General features: G+C 43.8%; 1 protein-coding gene across 7 annotated transcripts; it reads left to right on the forward strand.

Annotated features, from left to right (window-relative positions):
* Positions 1-7,489: 7,489 nt before the first annotated feature.
* On the forward strand, positions 7,490-12,042 carry LOC115665358 (metal tolerance protein 1-like). 7 transcript variants are annotated; one of them, XM_030587236.2, is made up of 3 exons: positions 7,534-7,638; positions 8,061-8,101; positions 10,315-12,042. In XM_030587236.2, exons 2-3 carry the CDS (start codon positions 8,093-8,095, stop codon positions 11,611-11,613), a joined length of 1,308 nt encoding a protein of 435 aa, XP_030443096.1. In that variant the 5' UTR covers positions 7,534-7,638; positions 8,061-8,092; the 3' UTR covers positions 11,614-12,042. The 7 variants fall into 7 exon arrangements, with proteins under 7 accessions (XP_030443097.1, XP_056174556.1, XP_030443096.1 ...); XM_056318580.1 differs by having other exon boundaries at positions 7,565-7,628; XM_056318583.1 differs by lacking the exon at positions 8,061-8,101 and adding an exon at positions 8,809-9,071 and having other exon boundaries at positions 7,624-7,638.
* The last annotated feature ends 4,984 nt before the right edge of the window (positions 12,043-17,026 follow it).

Here is a 17,026-nt window from a genome sequence, read left to right on the forward strand (position 1 = left end):
TCCATCTAGACCATTAGATCCCGTGGCCCTTCATCCAAAAGAATTGAGCGCATGCACTCCTACGCATACATTAAACTATGAACAACTCATTCTCAATCTCTCTTCGACCAAAAAAAAATTCTCGATCTCTAGGGAATTTTTCACTATACTCCTCGAAAACACACTCCTCCCCTGCTCGATTGTATTGAAGGCTTGTCGTCTCCATAGCATATGGATATCTTGAGCTCTACATGTCCTCCCAAACATAGTTTATCACTCTCAGCAAACAAAGGAGGCAACAACCATGATAACAGCTCTCTTCTAGATCAAAGGAAGCAGTTTTGTGGTTCTCATATATTCGAAGACCCAAGTAGGGTGCCTTTGTTTCGGCTTTTGGGGGAAAACTTTTGGGAAGTTGCAAAGGACTTTAAGTGAAAGGAGTTTTTAAAAATGTAAATAGTATTTAGTAAAGTTTTTTAAAATGTAAATAGTTTTTAGTAAAGTGTAATTGAAAAACACATTGGGAAGCTTTTTTTGACTAAAATACCGTTTGGGAAAGGGAAAACACCACAAAAAATCCTAAACTATGCCACTTGTGACAAATTTACTCTGAACTTTTTTTTGTGACACGAAAAACTCCAAACTATGCCACCTGTGACACATTTACCCCACAATACATTTGTCCATGGGCATTTTCGTCTTTTTCTTTTTTCTTTTTTTTTTTCTTCTCTCTTCCACGGCGGAGGGAAGCTGGCGAGGGTCGCCCTCCTCAGGCGAGGGCTGCCCTCGCCGGATCTGGCGAGGGCAACCCTCGCTGGCGTCGGACGACCCTCGCCGGCATCGGGCGAGGGCGGCCCTTGCCAGATTTGACGAGGGCAGCCCTCGCTTGAGTTTTTTTTATAGTAAAATGTGAACTAAACTCTAGGTAACCGGTTCTCTCGGACCAGTTCCATTGGACCGAACCGGACCAGCGGTCCGTCCGGTTCCTGGTCCTAAAACCAACATGTACGGTCCGCGGTTCCCAAAATTGGGAACCGGTTCTCTCGGTCCGGTTCCCGGTTCCATCTTGGAACCAGACCAGACCGGGAACCGATCACTCCTAGTCACAAGTGGCATAGTTTGTAGTTTTTCGTGTCACAAAAAAAGTTCAGGGTAAATTTGTCATAAATGGCATAGTTTTGGGTTTTTGGTGGTGTTTTCCCAAAAAAACTACATTTTGTAAAGGATTTTGGCTAGTTTTTTTTTAATCCCAAACCCTTACTGTAAAACTTAGTCATTGGTTAGCCTCGCCCGATCATAGGCGAGGCTTGGGTTGTGCGATTGAGGCGTTGTATGAGGTCGCCTGACCTCAAGCGAGGCCTAGCGACGGCTCACCGGCCACTCGCCAGTGGCTAAGGCCTAGCTGGCAATGTTAGGATTTTCGAGGACATGTATGTAATTCTGAAAGTATAGCAAGAGCAAAATTAATAGAACAAGAGTCTATTTACATTCTGAAAATGCTCAAAGCACCTCTAAACCTACCTTAGAAGTTTTCGTTAATGCAATTACGCTTTTCCAAAGTTCTCCAAAAAATCTACCAGATGCCGTTGCATTTGACCAAAGGCCTTTAAGGCTCTAAAGGATTTTGGCAAAGCCAAGCCAAACACACCCATAATTAAATAGAGAACCGTGTCAAACACGGCAACTAAAGAGATTCAAGCTTTAAATCATTATGCGCATATACTCTAGGAATAATTGAGACAATATGGACAAAATAAATTATGACTACTCAAGAAGGAACCTTACTTAATGATGGTGATGTTTTCTTTTCTTTACTCATTCTCGTGTATGACCAACTTTAGGCAGAAATAGGCATCGATCCCAGTTGAGGAAAGCAAAAAATACAAGCGGGCCACGTATATCCAGGAATTCACGATCCAACGGAGCAATTCAAGTTGTAATAAGTGCTCACTTCTCTATGGTTCTCTCCTCCGACTTTTGGATCCCATGCTTGTCGATTTAAGACATCGAAACCTGGACAAAAAAAAGGGAACTGCTTTATCAGTAAGTGGAATTCCTGGGTGTCACCCGCCACTTATCTCTCTCTTGTCCCATCCAATCATGCAAGATTGCATTGCTCCTCAGGGCTCCACAAATCACACACTCACTCCATATGTCGGGTTACTTTTTCCCTCTTCTTTGCAAGATGTTATGATTCTTGTTTCATGCAATCTGGATCCATATGATACAGTCAAATTGTTGGCATTCCACCATCTTTGGTGATTTACATGATCAATAGTTTACAACATGTTGTCTTGAAACTATAACCTAAAGTTATGAAGGGCAACTTCAAGAACGGAACGATAACCTAAAGTTTTGAGCCGGTTGTACTAATTATGGAAACTCATTGAGTTGTAGGCTGTGCTCGTTTGCGGAAAAATATTTTTCTGGAAAATATTTTCCGCGTTTTCCGGTGTTCGGGGGCGGAAAATATTTTCCGTGGGAAAACATTTTCCTTCCCCACCCCCAAATCCTTCATTGTTTTGAGGAAAATGATTTCCTCTTTTCACAAAGAGGAAATCATTTTCCTCGAAATTGAAGGCAAAATTGCCCATGGGAGGGAAAATATTTTCCGTGGGAGAGGAAGTTGATCGCCGGTCACCACCGTTGGCCGCCGGTCGGCCGCCCCGTCGCCGCGGTCGTCGGCCTGCGGCGGCTGCCGCCGTCGTCGTCGGCCGCCATGGCCCGCCGGTCGGTGTACCTCGGCCGGCTCGGTCGTCCGCTGCCTGCTGGCCGCCGCGGTCGGTTGCCCTCGGGCGCCCGCCGGTCGCCTATGGTTGCCATGGCCGCTGCCGCTGCCGTGGCCGTGGCGCCGCGGCTTCGCTGCTGTCTGCCGGCTGCTGGGCTGCGGTCGCCGCCGCCGCCGCCGCCGCCCGGCCGCCGCCGCCCGCCACGGTCGCCACGCTGCCGGTCGCCCGCCGCCACGGTTGCCGGTGAAAAATATTTTCCGAAACTTTTTCACATTGGTCGCTGTTGACACCTATTTTTAATTTGCCCAAAATTAATTACACAAAATTTAGGAATTAATTTTCTTTAATTCCTAAAACAAAAAAATATTTCTATTTAAATGCATTGCATATAGACATTAGGCATATTTGCATTAATAGGGCATATTAGAGCATATTTTCTTAAATTTTAAACAAAAATTTTAAAAAAAAAAAAAAAAAAATTCGAGTCGGGCCGGGTCAGAGCTGGGCCGACCCGGCCCATTTCTTTTTTTCCTTTTTCCCCCCGGGCCCGGCCCTTTGTCTTTTCTTTTTTCCGTTCGCGGGCCCGGCCCGCTTTCCTTTTCTTCTTCTTTCCCCCACGCCGCTGCTGGGCCTGGCCCGGCCCAGCTGCCCTCTTCCTTCTCCCCCGTCGCTCTCGCTGCCCTGTTCGTCTCTGCTCACAGACGGCAGCGTGACGCACGGCGGCGCCGCTTCTCACCGTCGCTGTCTGGCCAGAGGAGGGCCGGATGAGCACGCCGACGGGACTGGCATTAATGGCCAGTCCCGTCCTCCCCATTTCCCTTCTCCCTTATCCCCTCCTCCCTCTCGGCTCCCTGTTCCTCTCGGCCCCCCCTCCTCTGCTCTGCTCTGCACCGGCCTGCTATGGCCGCGAAAGTCGCGGGGCAGGTAGGCCGGTGCAGGCCATCGTCACGCCGACGCGGGGAGGCACAGGTTCGTCGTCGCCGGCTATAAATAGCCAGAGAGAGAGAGAGAGGCCGGTCGGCCGTTTCTAAAAAGACAAGGAGAAAGAGAGACTGAGCGAGACAGAGAGACCGAGAGTTCTTCCGGCGACCGCCGTGCTCGCACCGCGCCTCAGCCATCCATCCCCGCCGCCGAGCCGACGGCGGCGACACAGTGAGAGAGAGAGAGCCCCCGGTCGGCGAAACACAGAGAGAGACTGAGGGAGACAAGAGAGAGAATAGAGAGGGAGAGAGAGCAAATCGAGGCCACGCCGGAGCTAAAGAAGAACCAGCAACGGTCGTCGACGCCGCCAGACTAGCCGGAAACCGCCCAGACGCGCCGTCGACCGGTGAGCCCCCCGCGGCCGAGAAGCCCCTCTGTTTTCCCCTGTTTTCCGGCGTGGTTGGGCCGGGACTCGCGCCGGCCGTTTCGTGCGAATCCCGGCCCATACCGACGTTGGTCCCGGTCCCTGCTCACCGTCTGAAGCGAACCCAAGCCGCTGGAGCCGACCGGATCGCCGGAGGAGGTCGGAATCCCCCGTTTTTCCACGCGCCCGCCAAGCGTTCGACGAAATGCCTCAACCACGCCGGTTTTTGTTCCATCGCCGGCCGGCGAACGGTGGTCCGACGGCGGTTCAGGTGAGTGGCACGGCCAGAGGCGGTCCTGGTTGGGCGACTAGGGGGCGGCACTGGCCTGGGTCGGCCGGCGGACGGCCAATTTTGGCCTCGCCGGCGCCCCCCTCCCCGCGGATCTGTTTGTTCGGGTCGGATTCGACCCGAATCAACAGATCCGACCCGGGTCAACGCCCGGGTCGGATCCGTTGACTCGGGTCGGTTCCGACCGACCCGGAGTAACAGTTCCGACCCGGGTCAACGACCGGGTCGGATCCGTTGACCCGGGTCGGTTCCGACCCGATCCGGATTGACCGATCCGACCCGGGTCAACGCCCGGGTCGGATCCGTTGACCCGGGTCGGTTTCGACCCGGATCCGCCCGACCCGGGTCGGTTCCGACCCGGATCCGCCCGACCCGGTTAATATTATATTATTATTTTATTTTATTTTTTAAAATTTTTTTTTTTAAAAAAAATTATTTTTTTTCTTTTCTTTTGTATTATTATTATTATTATTATTAATTTTTTTTTATTTTTTCGAAAAAAAATTTTAAAAAAAATAAAAAAAAATTTTAAAAATTTGATTGATATATTCAAAATGTTTAATCTAATGTGATATTATTATGCATATTTTTGTCTTGTTTAAATTAGATAAACTTGAGATTGCGCGGTAATATTTTGCATGTTATGTTTATTATCGCTGTATTGTTATGCATGTTTTTAATACAATTGCATGAGCGTTGTGTTTTTGAATGTCATCTGACTTAGTTAAGGTTAGAACCTTAGGCTGCATAAATTGTTGTGTTCCTGACTGCTGATCGTTCCTGATTATGCACTCGCTTGATCACCTCACATGTTAGGAGAAAGGTCCTAAAATCAATCCAAATTGCCTGACAAATGTTTTCAGAAATGAACAGGGTAAAATGGTACCGAAAGGGCATTAGTTATCCAACTAGTGTAACCAAGTCCCCGAACTCATTTAATCTCTGGTTCGTAGGAATAGGGTGATTCTCCCATCACCCTATTTGGGTTTCTAATCGACCTACCCCAAATCGATTAGTGGCGACTCCTTGATATAAACCACTTGCATGTTAAAAACTTAAACCCTAAGTCGCGATATGGTACGGGCTTGGGAGAGCCCGAGTTAAGTCCTGAACTTAGACTTAGCACGTATCAGGCGAGCCCCCCTTCTCTTTGCATGATTCAATAAAAAAGGGCTCGGGAGTTCGGTCGCGACAGTCGCCGAACACCGGAAAATTATGTTCCGGGAAAATATTTTCCAGGAAAATGACTTCCGGGAAAATATTTTCCAAAAGGAGAATATTTTCCGCCAAACGAACGGAGCTGTAGTACACACTTCAAATCATTTTTCAGAGTCTGAATCCACAGCATTCATCGCACGGCCATTTTGTGTTATTGTCCTGTTTCATATGCATATTTGTAGCCCATTTGTTATTTCTTTATTAAGTACTGATATAATGTTTAGTTATTAGGTTAATACCATGAAAACTTCATATGATGTTCCTTATTCTTCTCATTTTATTCATCCAACAATCAAATTGTTGGCATTCCACCATTTTTTGCAATTCGCATGATCAAGAATTATGAACATGTTGTCTTCAAACAAAAACCTAGAGTTATGGGCCCGTTGTACTAGTTATGGAAGTCATTGAGTTGTTGTACACGTTTAAAGTCGTTTTCAGAGTCTAAATCCATAGCATTCATTGCACGACCTTTTTGTGTTATCGTCCTGTTTATATGCATAATTTTAGCCCATTTGTTATTTCTTTATTAAGTACTAATGCAATGTCTAGGTGTTCTCTGAGGTTATCCAGAGATTAGTCGTTAAAAATTTCTATTCTGTTTACACCATGTTACCATATAAAATAAAGAGTAACTCTTACGATTTCAAGGGATCTTGATCGTTCTTATTCTCCTCTAACGATCCGTAGGTATCTATTTTACAAATATATTGTGTCCGTAGACAAATGCATCATTTCAATTTTAACATAACATACAACGCGCGTGCACATTTACTAGCCGTAAAGAATGACAACATCTAACATTTCTAATGAGAAATTCAATTAATATGACAACTTGGCAATTTGAAAAGACATCTGCAAATCTGGATATGCGTGTTCTTCATTTGAATACCTGAGTTGTAAAAGGGGTTGAGGTAAAGTTTTCTAATCAAAATCAAGTTGTCGTAACTTTCGAATTTATATATGTATATGCACATACCTATGTATTTTATGTATGACACAAATTTTCAGGACCTATTACAAATGTTCTTTTTCATTCGCTCACCTCATCAAATGCCTTCACCTTTTCTTGGATAGAGACCATCTATGCTTTCATCTCTTAAGAGCAACCACAAAATCAACTCTTCCTTTACACTATATTTTTGCTAACTTTTATTATTCACCACGAGTCTTAACATCGTGTGCATCCTTAATTTTTTCACTTCAAGACGCACTCGTTAACTAAATTCTAACAACATAGGTTATTTCTCAAAAGCATAAAACACATCACATTCGCTCAGTCGGAAATAAAATCTTTTTTTTTCCCAAGTTAAATTATACCTTTTTAAAGATAAGAGGATGACTCATCCCGTCCCTTCAATTTTATCACCGACAAAATAGTACTCGTTTTATTATCCGAAATCATTATTTTATAACTTAAACATCCATCTAAATTATTTATTTTGGATAATCCAAGCGTTTTGCACTTGGTCCCTTCTTTCTCTTTTACTCCCTAATTTTTAACCAAAATTACAAAAGTCCCTTTTTTTTTTTTGAATTCCAAAAAAGGGAAAAAGCGGGATTTGTTGGCAGGTCCAGAATATCCAAACCGATATTCCCCCACGAGTAAAAAAAAAGGAAAAACCGAGCAAAAGTAGGACAGCGAGGTCTGATACGTAAAAAAAGGAAAAGTATTTTTTTTAAAGGAATTTTTTTGGCCATTCAATGACTAGCAAACAAAATCTCTGTCGTCAAACTTTACCCCCACCCCCTGAATTAATTAGTTAATTAATTAAGACGTTACAAATAATTTTTTTTTCGCATTTTATTAATTTATTGGTTTTTGGGGCCACAGCTTTAGTCTCTTGTATAAATAAATAAATAAATAAATAAATAATAATAAATCGAGAGATATATGAAAACAAATAAATAAGTTTAAAATACTCCGACACATAGCAGTCGAGGGTTTTTGTCCGCATATATATCAAGAGCGGAGCCGCCGTAGGATCTTGAGGAGTCGTCGCACGCTCGGTCGCGCTCCAGAAGACGAAGAGCCTGACGTCGCGAGGTCGTCGATCGCTTTCCTGAGGTCGCTTCTCGTACGTTCCTGCGCGTTCTTGGGTTTTCGTTTGGATTTTCTCGTCGATTCTTTTGTTGTTGTTGTCGATGTCGTTGTTGTGGGAATTCGATTGATGGGGTTGCTTTACGGCTGCGGTCTGAGAGGTTGTGTGTCGATCTGAAGCGGAAGAACGAGGCCTTGCCTTTGTCGGGTGCGTGCGTGCGTGCGTGCGTGTCCGTGGGTGCTTTGCTTGATGGGTTCTGGTTGTGGAGGCTACGTGCAAGTATCTTGGGCTTTTGCATGGCTGTTGCTTCGCGTGATTTTCTCTGCCTGTCTGTCTGTCTGTCTGGAAGACTTGCTTGCGTCAAGTTTTGCGAGTGCTGTTGTATTATTCCTGGTTGCGGCTACGATTTTTTTTTTCACTTTTTTTTTTATGTTTTTGTTTGTTATGTTTACGCGCAGGCTTGATAGAGATTCAACAGTAGTGAATTCGTATGTTCAAGGTTTGTTTTTTGCGGTTGTTTTGTTCGTCGGAGTCGTGAAAAGTTCATTGCTTTGTGTTTTTTTTTTACTGTCAATTTTGCTTCACATGCCGGGCCTTTTTGGGTTGCCCGCATAATTTTTGGTTTCACTGTTGGTATATGGGGAGGAAGTGATCGAGGAGCGGATTCAATTTGATGGAGTGGATTGGTTTCTATGATCGCGATATGTTTGCTTAGTTTTGCATGCTTGACTGGTGTTTTCTTCTACTGGAAATAGAGTAGAGTCCAATGTTTACGACGGCCCTTCAGATTTCAGTGCGATTGTTCCTTAGATGATTGATAACAGCAGTAATTTTCTGCGCCGCTTGTGCTCTTTTTGATATTTATTAGGGTGACCCTGAGAGTCGGCTAGGTCGGATTCAACCCGTATTGGTTGCTTAGCTATTCAGTTTAAAGTTTGGCTGTTCAGAGTTTTTGGTTCTACTTTAATGCATAATATCGGATGAACTTCTGCTATAAATGGACGGTGTTAAACAAGAACCAGGAAGATTAAAATATAGTGAAAAGTGGATAAAACTTCTGAAAGTGACCCGGTCATGGTCTTGGCCCATGGGATGGTAGATTTCGCACCAAGCACTATCACTTTTGGCTTGAGTCAAACTAATTGCATGTGCTCAAAACTCATTGTTACTGAAACTTTTGCAATTTGGCCTTCAAACTATTAACAGGGATGTGAGTGATGATATTCTTTTGTTCTAAGTGTCCAAATCTGAAGTCTGACTAGTCTGAAACATGGACGTTGGATTTTTTTGGAAAGCGATTGATTGTCCTGTATGGGATTGCAAAAGGTCCAATTGTTTGTTTGCTGGATTATAGAGTTACCTCCGAAATTGATGTGAAAAGGATGCAGCACCGTATATACTCGAGAGGGATGGGGAGAAAAGTGTCCGGTGTGGGAACCCTGGTTTTGTACTCATCCATGGCATTTTAGGTATAGCTGCAAATTTTTAGAATGTTGTGGTTTTAATCAGTCATACAATCCATGTGTGTCAAGACATTGGTAAGATTCCAAGTTTAAATTCCTGCTTGCCTTTTCATTCAGTTGCGCACTTGCTAGTTAATTTTATGGACTGCTACTAATTTTTGCATCACGGTAATCAAGGAATCTATAGGTTAGCTAAAAGAGAGATAACCATACTTTGACATAAGTGAACTCTGTTCCTTAAACTGGTTTGATTGTTGCATAATAGTTGTAGGCTGGGGTTTGGTCATTATAGAAATAGATACATTCCTGTAAGGTAGAACCTTGGAAGCGTTGAATAGTAGTTTACATGTTATGCTTCTGAAGAATGGACAACTAGATGAGCATTTTGCTGCATTATGGTATATGCTTTAGAGTCCACTTGCAGAATTGTCCCAGTTATCTGGAAATTAATATGCTTTCCATTTGGGTTCGGATATCGGTCAGAAGGTGAGTAATTCAGATGGGGAGGCGACGTTTGGGCCATTGACATTTGTGTGGAAAATTCTCTGCGTAGATTTAGATATTCAATTATAAGTGCATTAGTTTACAGCCATGATGGTATGTCCAATGGCTTTGGTTTGAACTTTGAAGTGACTAGAATTCGAAATGTTCGCTAGAATGTTCACTAAGAGGCATTTGGGGCTTCCTTTTTTGATGGATGTGAAGGTGTACTTTGGGATCTGTCTTTTGGGAATCTTGCATATACCAAAAGATTGTGGAGATATTAAATTGCAATACTTTTTAAGATTAGACTCAGCGCTTCTCATATGGAATAGAGAAAACTCGGACGAAGTTTCCATAAGATACTTGTCTCTATGGTATTAGCGGAATTTTAGGGTAAGCTACTGTTTTCCTTTTTCTTTCTTTCATTTTTGGCTTTAGCATATGAGCCATTATCCTTAGAGTGATTACAGCCTATGAAGTTTAAGTTTCTTCTTTGATTATATATAGTGTGGGGCTTATAATTTGGCACATTACAATTACAAATGACCAAGTAAGCTGCATATTATATATTTCAACCCTTAGATGTCACGTTTCCCTATGTTAATCTGTTCTTCACGTGTGTACATTTTTTATCTAGAGATTCTTCCAGGGGGAGCTCATTCTTTACTGTCTGATTAATCATGTTTTAGTGTATCCTGGGTTTATATGGTAAATGAAATACTTGGCATTTGCATTGAATCCAATAACATATTATTCTTGTTTTCAGATGGAAGCTCGGAGTGGTGAACATGAACATATAATTGAGGTTTATGGGGAATTGCCAGCAGAAACAGGGAGGGGTGGGATAAAAATTTGTGGTGAGGCACCTTGTGGATTTTCAGATTCTAGTACCAGTTCTCAAGATGCAAAGGAGCGGTCAGCATCTATGAGGAAACTTTTGGTGGCAGTTGTTCTCTGCATAATATTCATGACTGTAGAGGTTGTTGGAGGAATCCAAGCGAACAGTCTAGCAATTCTAACAGATGCAGCTCATTTATTGTCAGATGTTGCTGCATTTGCTATATCCTTATTCTCCCTGTGGGCTTCGGGATGGGAGGCAACACCTCGTCAATCCTATGGTTTCTTTAGGATTGAGATTCTTGGTGCTCTTGTGTCGATTCAGATGATATGGCTTCTTGCTGGAATTCTTGTATATGAAGCCATTGAAAGGCTGATCCATGATACAGGTGAAGTTAAGGGCTTTCTTATGTTTGCTGTTTCTGCCTTTGGTTTAGTGGTTAATATTGCCATGGCACTTTTGCTGGGTCACGGTCACGATCACGGTCACGGTCACGGCCATAGTCACGACCACGGCCATGGTCATCATGGCCATAGTCACGACCACCGGCACAGTGGAGATGGTCATGACCATACTGACGAGGATCATGCTGGACATAATCCAAAACCCAGAGTCACATCTGATGATCATCATCACCATCATCATGGAGAATTTCTGGAACACCATCATGAGAGCTGTCATCATCATGGCCATGAAACAGATCATAGCGAGCCATTGCTCAAGGCTTCCTGTGATATCAATAACGAGAAAGAGAGTGGGCATAAACAGAAGAAGCAATGGAATATCAATGTACAGGGTGCTTATCTTCACGTGCTAGGAGATTCGATTCAGAGTGTCGGTGTGATGATTGGTGGAGCGATCATATGGTATAAGCCCGAGTGGAAGATCATCGATTTGATATGCACCCTTATATTCTCAGTAATCGTGCTGGGCACTACAATAAGAATGCTTCGGAATATTTTGGAGGTTCTCATGGAGAGCACACCGAGGGAGATTGATGCCACAAGGCTCGAAAAGGGTCTCTGCGAGTTGGACGAGGTGATTGCAGTGCATGAGTTGCACATCTGGGCAATAACAGTCGGGAAAGTCTTGTTGGCTTGCCATGTTAAAATAAAGCGTGAAGCCGATGCGGACATGGTGCTGAACAAGGTTATTGACTACATCAGAAGAGAATATAACATCAGCCATGTCACAATTCAAATAGAGCGTGAGTTGATGTTGAGCTAGCGAGATGACCATCTGTACTTGGGCATCAATGCGCTGAATATATGTGGAGATGTTTAAAGGATCCGGTGAGTCAACTGTTCGACTGTTCGATCGTAAAGATGACGAGTACGGACGCCATATATTCTTGAGAGAGCCAGCCGGATCAGCATTGAGGTTTTAGTTGCTCTCTTAATTGTGCAGTGGACTTGAAATCTTTCACCATGCATAAAATGCAGTGTGCACTGCCCTTGTTCGCGACTTTAATTTGGACATGTTACTACCCATGCTTGCATTGTCTGTGTCAATTGATCTCGAGTGGATGTTTAGCATATGCAGAATCAGGGCTGTGAGACGGAACTGCGATTTCAGCTTTGACTTTTTTTTAGTTGCTAGGTAAAATATTTAACAATGGAGTGAGCATCCTAAATGGAATAAAACTTATTTGTCATATTTCTTTTTGGGGTGCATATTTGACATTAAAGTCGAATGATTTTGGATTACCACAAAATTTCTGTGCACAGGCTCATGCCATTCCATGCCTCGCTTCGTTAACATTCCTTCGATTCCGCATTTGGCATTTATTCCTTCTGTAATTTCTTTTCCTCCAAATTCCTTTCTTTTGCACTAAGTTTGCATGAGCAATGGAAAGAGGATCCGTTCTTCAACATTAGGCAGTGTTCTGAAGTCGGCCCACTTTTGAAAGATGATTGCGATCTGAATGTTCTGCGAAGGTGGCAAGCATCTTTCTCATGAGTTGGACAGCGGTGTGAAACGCAGGGATGGATGAATGCCAATGCCCCCACCCCTTTGTGAAACTGAGTAGCAAGAAAATCTATTGTATGTTGGGAGATGCAGAAGAATGGATTGACGTATACATGACCTCTGGTGAGTTAGGATTATGCACATAAATACAACGAAATAAAAAGTAAAAAGGCGAGAAAGAATAATCGAGTTACAAGATTTATTATGGTTTTTTCTTAAACTTGGGCTACATCGAAGGATTCCACCATAATTAGTACTATTTTTCTGTTATATCGCTAACGTGGACGCCGGCCGGTCACGTGGTGTTGACGTGGACATTTAAAATAATGTTTGAATTTTTTTTATGGTTTTTTTCTTTTTTTTTCCTTTTCTCTGTTTGTTTTTTTTAGGTTTTAGAGTTGGCCAATGATGGTGGTCGGCTTACCCTCGCCGGCACTGGGCGATGGCCGCAATGCCCTCGCTGGCCAAAGCGAGGGCGTGCAACCCCCTCGCCCAAATCCGACGAGGGTCGAATGCCCTCGCTAGATCTGGCTAGGTGAGGGCTTGGCGGCCCCACGCCCTCGCCTGGGGCCGGCGAGGGCCAGCGACCCTCGCTTAGCCAGATCTGGCAAGGGCATCGCGGCCCTCGCTAGATCTGGGTGAGGGCATTGCGGCCCTTGCCTAGAGCCAGCGAGGGTTGGCCGGCCCTCGCTTGTGGCTAGTGAGGGTCGGCTGGCCACCCTCGCCGGCCAACTCTAAAACCTAAAAAAAAACCAGAGAAAAGGGAAAAAAAGAAAAAAAGAATAAAAAAATTCAGAAAATTATTAAAATATTATTTAAAAATATCTACATCAGAGTCACGTGACCGGTCGGCGTCCATGTCTGCGATTTCCGGCCAAAATTGGCCGGATAGACTCAATTGGCAAGAAGTGTAAAGGTTTAGGACTCAATTGGCAAACTTAAAAGGTTTAGGACTCAATTGGCAAAAGTATAGGAGGTTTAGAACTTTTTGGACGATTTTCCCTTCAAACAAAACATGCCTCGAATCGCATAACTGCAATATCCATGAAAACACATGCCTACATTGGAATGCGTTTGAAAATGAAGCTCAACACGGGCGAAAGAGCAGATTTTGAGCGAGAACACTTGACGGGCAACAGATGCGCCAGATATCGGCTACAAAGCGGTCGGAGTTCCGTAAAGATTGGAGCGTAGAGAGAAGTGGTCCCTTTCACGGCTGTATCTCTGGATGACTCGATTATCTTGGGATCAAGTCCCGGAGGCAAGTGTGTGTGGTATCGATGCCGTTTGCGGACTCTTTGCTGTTCATGGTGTGGATCGACCATGCACTGCGCCAACCCAAGGGCGTAGGCCAAGCAATGGCCCGAGCAAGAGTTGCAACCCCATGATGCTGTCGGCATTGCAGCTCAGCGTGGACTGAAGTAATGGGAACCCACGTGCCTCGCCTTTCTGACTGTAGAAGAGAATGTGGCCGAGACCGTTCTAAAAGAGATCGGGGGACGTGCTGCTTGAGGTTAATTATTCGAAAGCACCAATTGCGTGAAAAACTACTTTGGATTGAGGCCATGTGCACACGTTAAAGGGTTGGACTCAACCGGTACATGGCCTTTCCGAGAGTTTCAAGGTTCTTTAGATAGCCGAGTCTCTACATTTGTGCCGTCCTTGGATTAAAAAAGAATTTCAATATCATTCTAACTAACTTATTATTAATATGCGTAAACAAAATAGCTATAAGTCATGTATGTATGACAAGCAAAAAATAGAACTTGAAAATTAAAAAACACCGGGAGGGGTGATCAGCTCGCTAGCAACCCCCTTTGGGCTATCATAAGGGTCCTGTACCTTGGGTCCGTTTGGTTCAGCTTTTCAAATGCAACTTGGGGGAATGCAAATACCTTTAGGTGAAAGCCACTTGGGGAAATGCAAGTGGTGTTTGGTAAAAAAATTTTTGTGAAGCTACTTTCGTCTAAGTAGTGTTTGGTAAATTTTTTTTTGCAAAGGGCTTTGGCAATTTTTATTCTTAATATTCCGGTTTTGCCCCTATTACTGTTCATCTTCTTCACTGTGAGGGTGGTCGGCGAAGGGCCGGCGAGGGCGAATCTGGTCGGCGAAGGGCCAGCGAGGGGCCGGCGAGGTCGCCTGACCTAGGCGACGGCTGCCTGGGGTCAGGCGACCGCCCAGGCGCCGTCGCCTGGGTCGGTGGTCGGCTGGAGTCGTGCGATCCAGGTGGCGGTCGCCTGGGTCGCGCGACCTCAGGCGACGGTCGCCTGGGTCGCGCGACCTCGGGCGACCGCCGCCCGGGTCGCGCGCTGCCGCTTGAGGTCGCGCGAACCAGCGACCGCCGCCCGGGGTCGCGCTTACTAGCCGGACCGACCGCCGACCCAGCGACGGCGCGCCGGGCGGTCGCCTCTACCCCAGCGGCCGTCGCCCGGGTCAAGCGACCTCGCTGGCCCGTTGCCGGCCAAATCCGCCCTCGCCGGCCACCCTCACGGTGAAGAAGATGAACAGTAACAGGGCAAAACCGGAAAATTGAAATTTGAGTGAAGGCAATTTGGGAAGGGAAATATAGGCTTCAGCATTTGTGGAATGCTGAAAGCCCAAAGCTGGTCCGGACCAGCTTTGGGCTTTCGACATTCCAACGGCATTCCAAATGCTGGCTTTCGGCTTTCCGAGTCCGGAAAGCCGAACCAAACGGTTCAGCATTTTGGGAAGGGGCTTTCGAGGCCGAAAGCCCCTTCCCAAAGCTGAACCAAACGGGGCCCTTGTACAGAATATTCAGCTTCATACCCGGTGAGCCCGTCGCGCCCTACCAAGATGCTGGCAGTCGAGATGCATCTCCATACGAGATATGCTGTAGCTAGGTAAATATAACATGAGCCATTCAAAGATTCGCTTACGATGTGAATTAAACTTGTGATATCGTGAATACAAGGTATCCCTTTAATACTAGGCTCACCACTTTTATTAAGTACATTTATCTTGAAATCCTTACCTGCCCTTTTTTCTCTTCCCTTAGTGTTTAGGTATTTTTCAAGATTGACACACAGATACAGGTAAACTTAAGACTGGACGCTAAAACTGGGCCAATAGATGCAGTTAAATGACAGCAACATTGGAAGGTTTGTCGAGATCAAGATCAGTCAAAAAATAAGATCAAGGTTTTTTGGTTGGCCGAAGTAAAGAGTTCTGTTATGAATATGGAATTTTATGCTTACTGAGAAATCTGAGATAGGACAGAAATGACATTAATCGAGACCAACGGCATTTCATTAACCAATCATCGTTACATACGTAGAGATGAAAATTTCCAAGAAGATATAAAATGTCTCTTTACCATTTGATTTAATCAATCTATATTCAATAACTTAATAATGGAAATCCATTTGAAGCATCAAATGATGTGAAAATACTTTCTGGACATATGTTTCTTCAAATATTCTGACATCGTTGATGAAAAGCAAGCATTAGCTTCTCGAGTATTGGGTCCACTGTATAATCATGGAAGTACTGTGCCATCTTCCGGATACAATTATCAGATTTTCAAAGTTCAAACGCCTTGATATAATATAACTTTGATTTAAATCGATGAAGATCGTAGGGACTCATAACTTTGTCGATCGACAATGTTCTTGCTATGCGATTCTTGACATTGAGCTAATGATGGGACTCTTCCGACCAAAAGAAAAATGATGGGACTCTTCAACTGAATAAGCATCCATAGAGGATCCAATGAAAGGTGTCGAAAGAAGGCAATTGTATAACAAGAACAATGTCGATCAACAAAGTTATGAGTCACTACGATCTTCATCGATTTAAATCAAAGTTATATTATATCAAGGCATTTGAACTTTGAAAATCTGATTTTATGTGAACCAACCTCTTTGCATATCATTATTATACGGTATAACTGATATACAAAATGCTTTTTTCCTAGTTAGAACCCTTAAATTGAGTTCTTAAAAAAAGAAAAATCATTCGAAATTGACTTGCAAATTGCATTACGAATTAGAAATTGTAATCTATGCCTTTTGATACGGTACAACCTAATTTTTCTCAATACCAAAACTACCATGGTTGAAACTGCAAAACATGCATAATCACCTTTTTTCCATCTACTCTAGATATAATGACTTCCACTTCAAAAAATGATCTTTTATGTGGTCTGCATAGTATCACTTTGTTCATGATAATATTGTTGGAACCAAAAGAATAATGATAAAACTTTGGAATTTGGAATAAGAGCACAAAATTGGAAGGAGCAATTGTTCTTAGAATACTTTTTGTTGGCTTAGATAAGATATACAGCACTCACCCTCACGTCCCTGCAAAGTAGTAGGACACTGACAATACATTTAATGATGAAGACAAACAGCCTACACATATACAATCCTAAGGACAAAATGCCAAACCAAAAAACATACATCAAATGAGCCAATAGCTATGAAGTCTTCGATCAGCTCCTTCTGAAAATTGTTGGAACTTCGCGTTCTTTGACAAAACCCAACAAGAGCTCATCTTTTCCTTATGAAAGCATTTTACTCATTGTTGAATGGTGGAGCGGCTACACAAGGATAGCCCACCATAAATCATGCGAATTTCCTTTTGTCTTCGTTTTCATTCTGACACCCACCATAAATCAAGACATCCTTTGAAGAATACTAACAACCAAATC

This window comes from Syzygium oleosum, unplaced genomic scaffold, assembly GCF_021117445.2.
Source record: "Syzygium oleosum isolate NSW1041296 unplaced genomic scaffold, Sole_v2.1 Sole_v2.15, whole genome shotgun sequence".
Classification (NCBI taxonomy): domain Eukaryota; kingdom Viridiplantae; phylum Streptophyta; class Magnoliopsida; order Myrtales; family Myrtaceae; genus Syzygium; species Syzygium oleosum.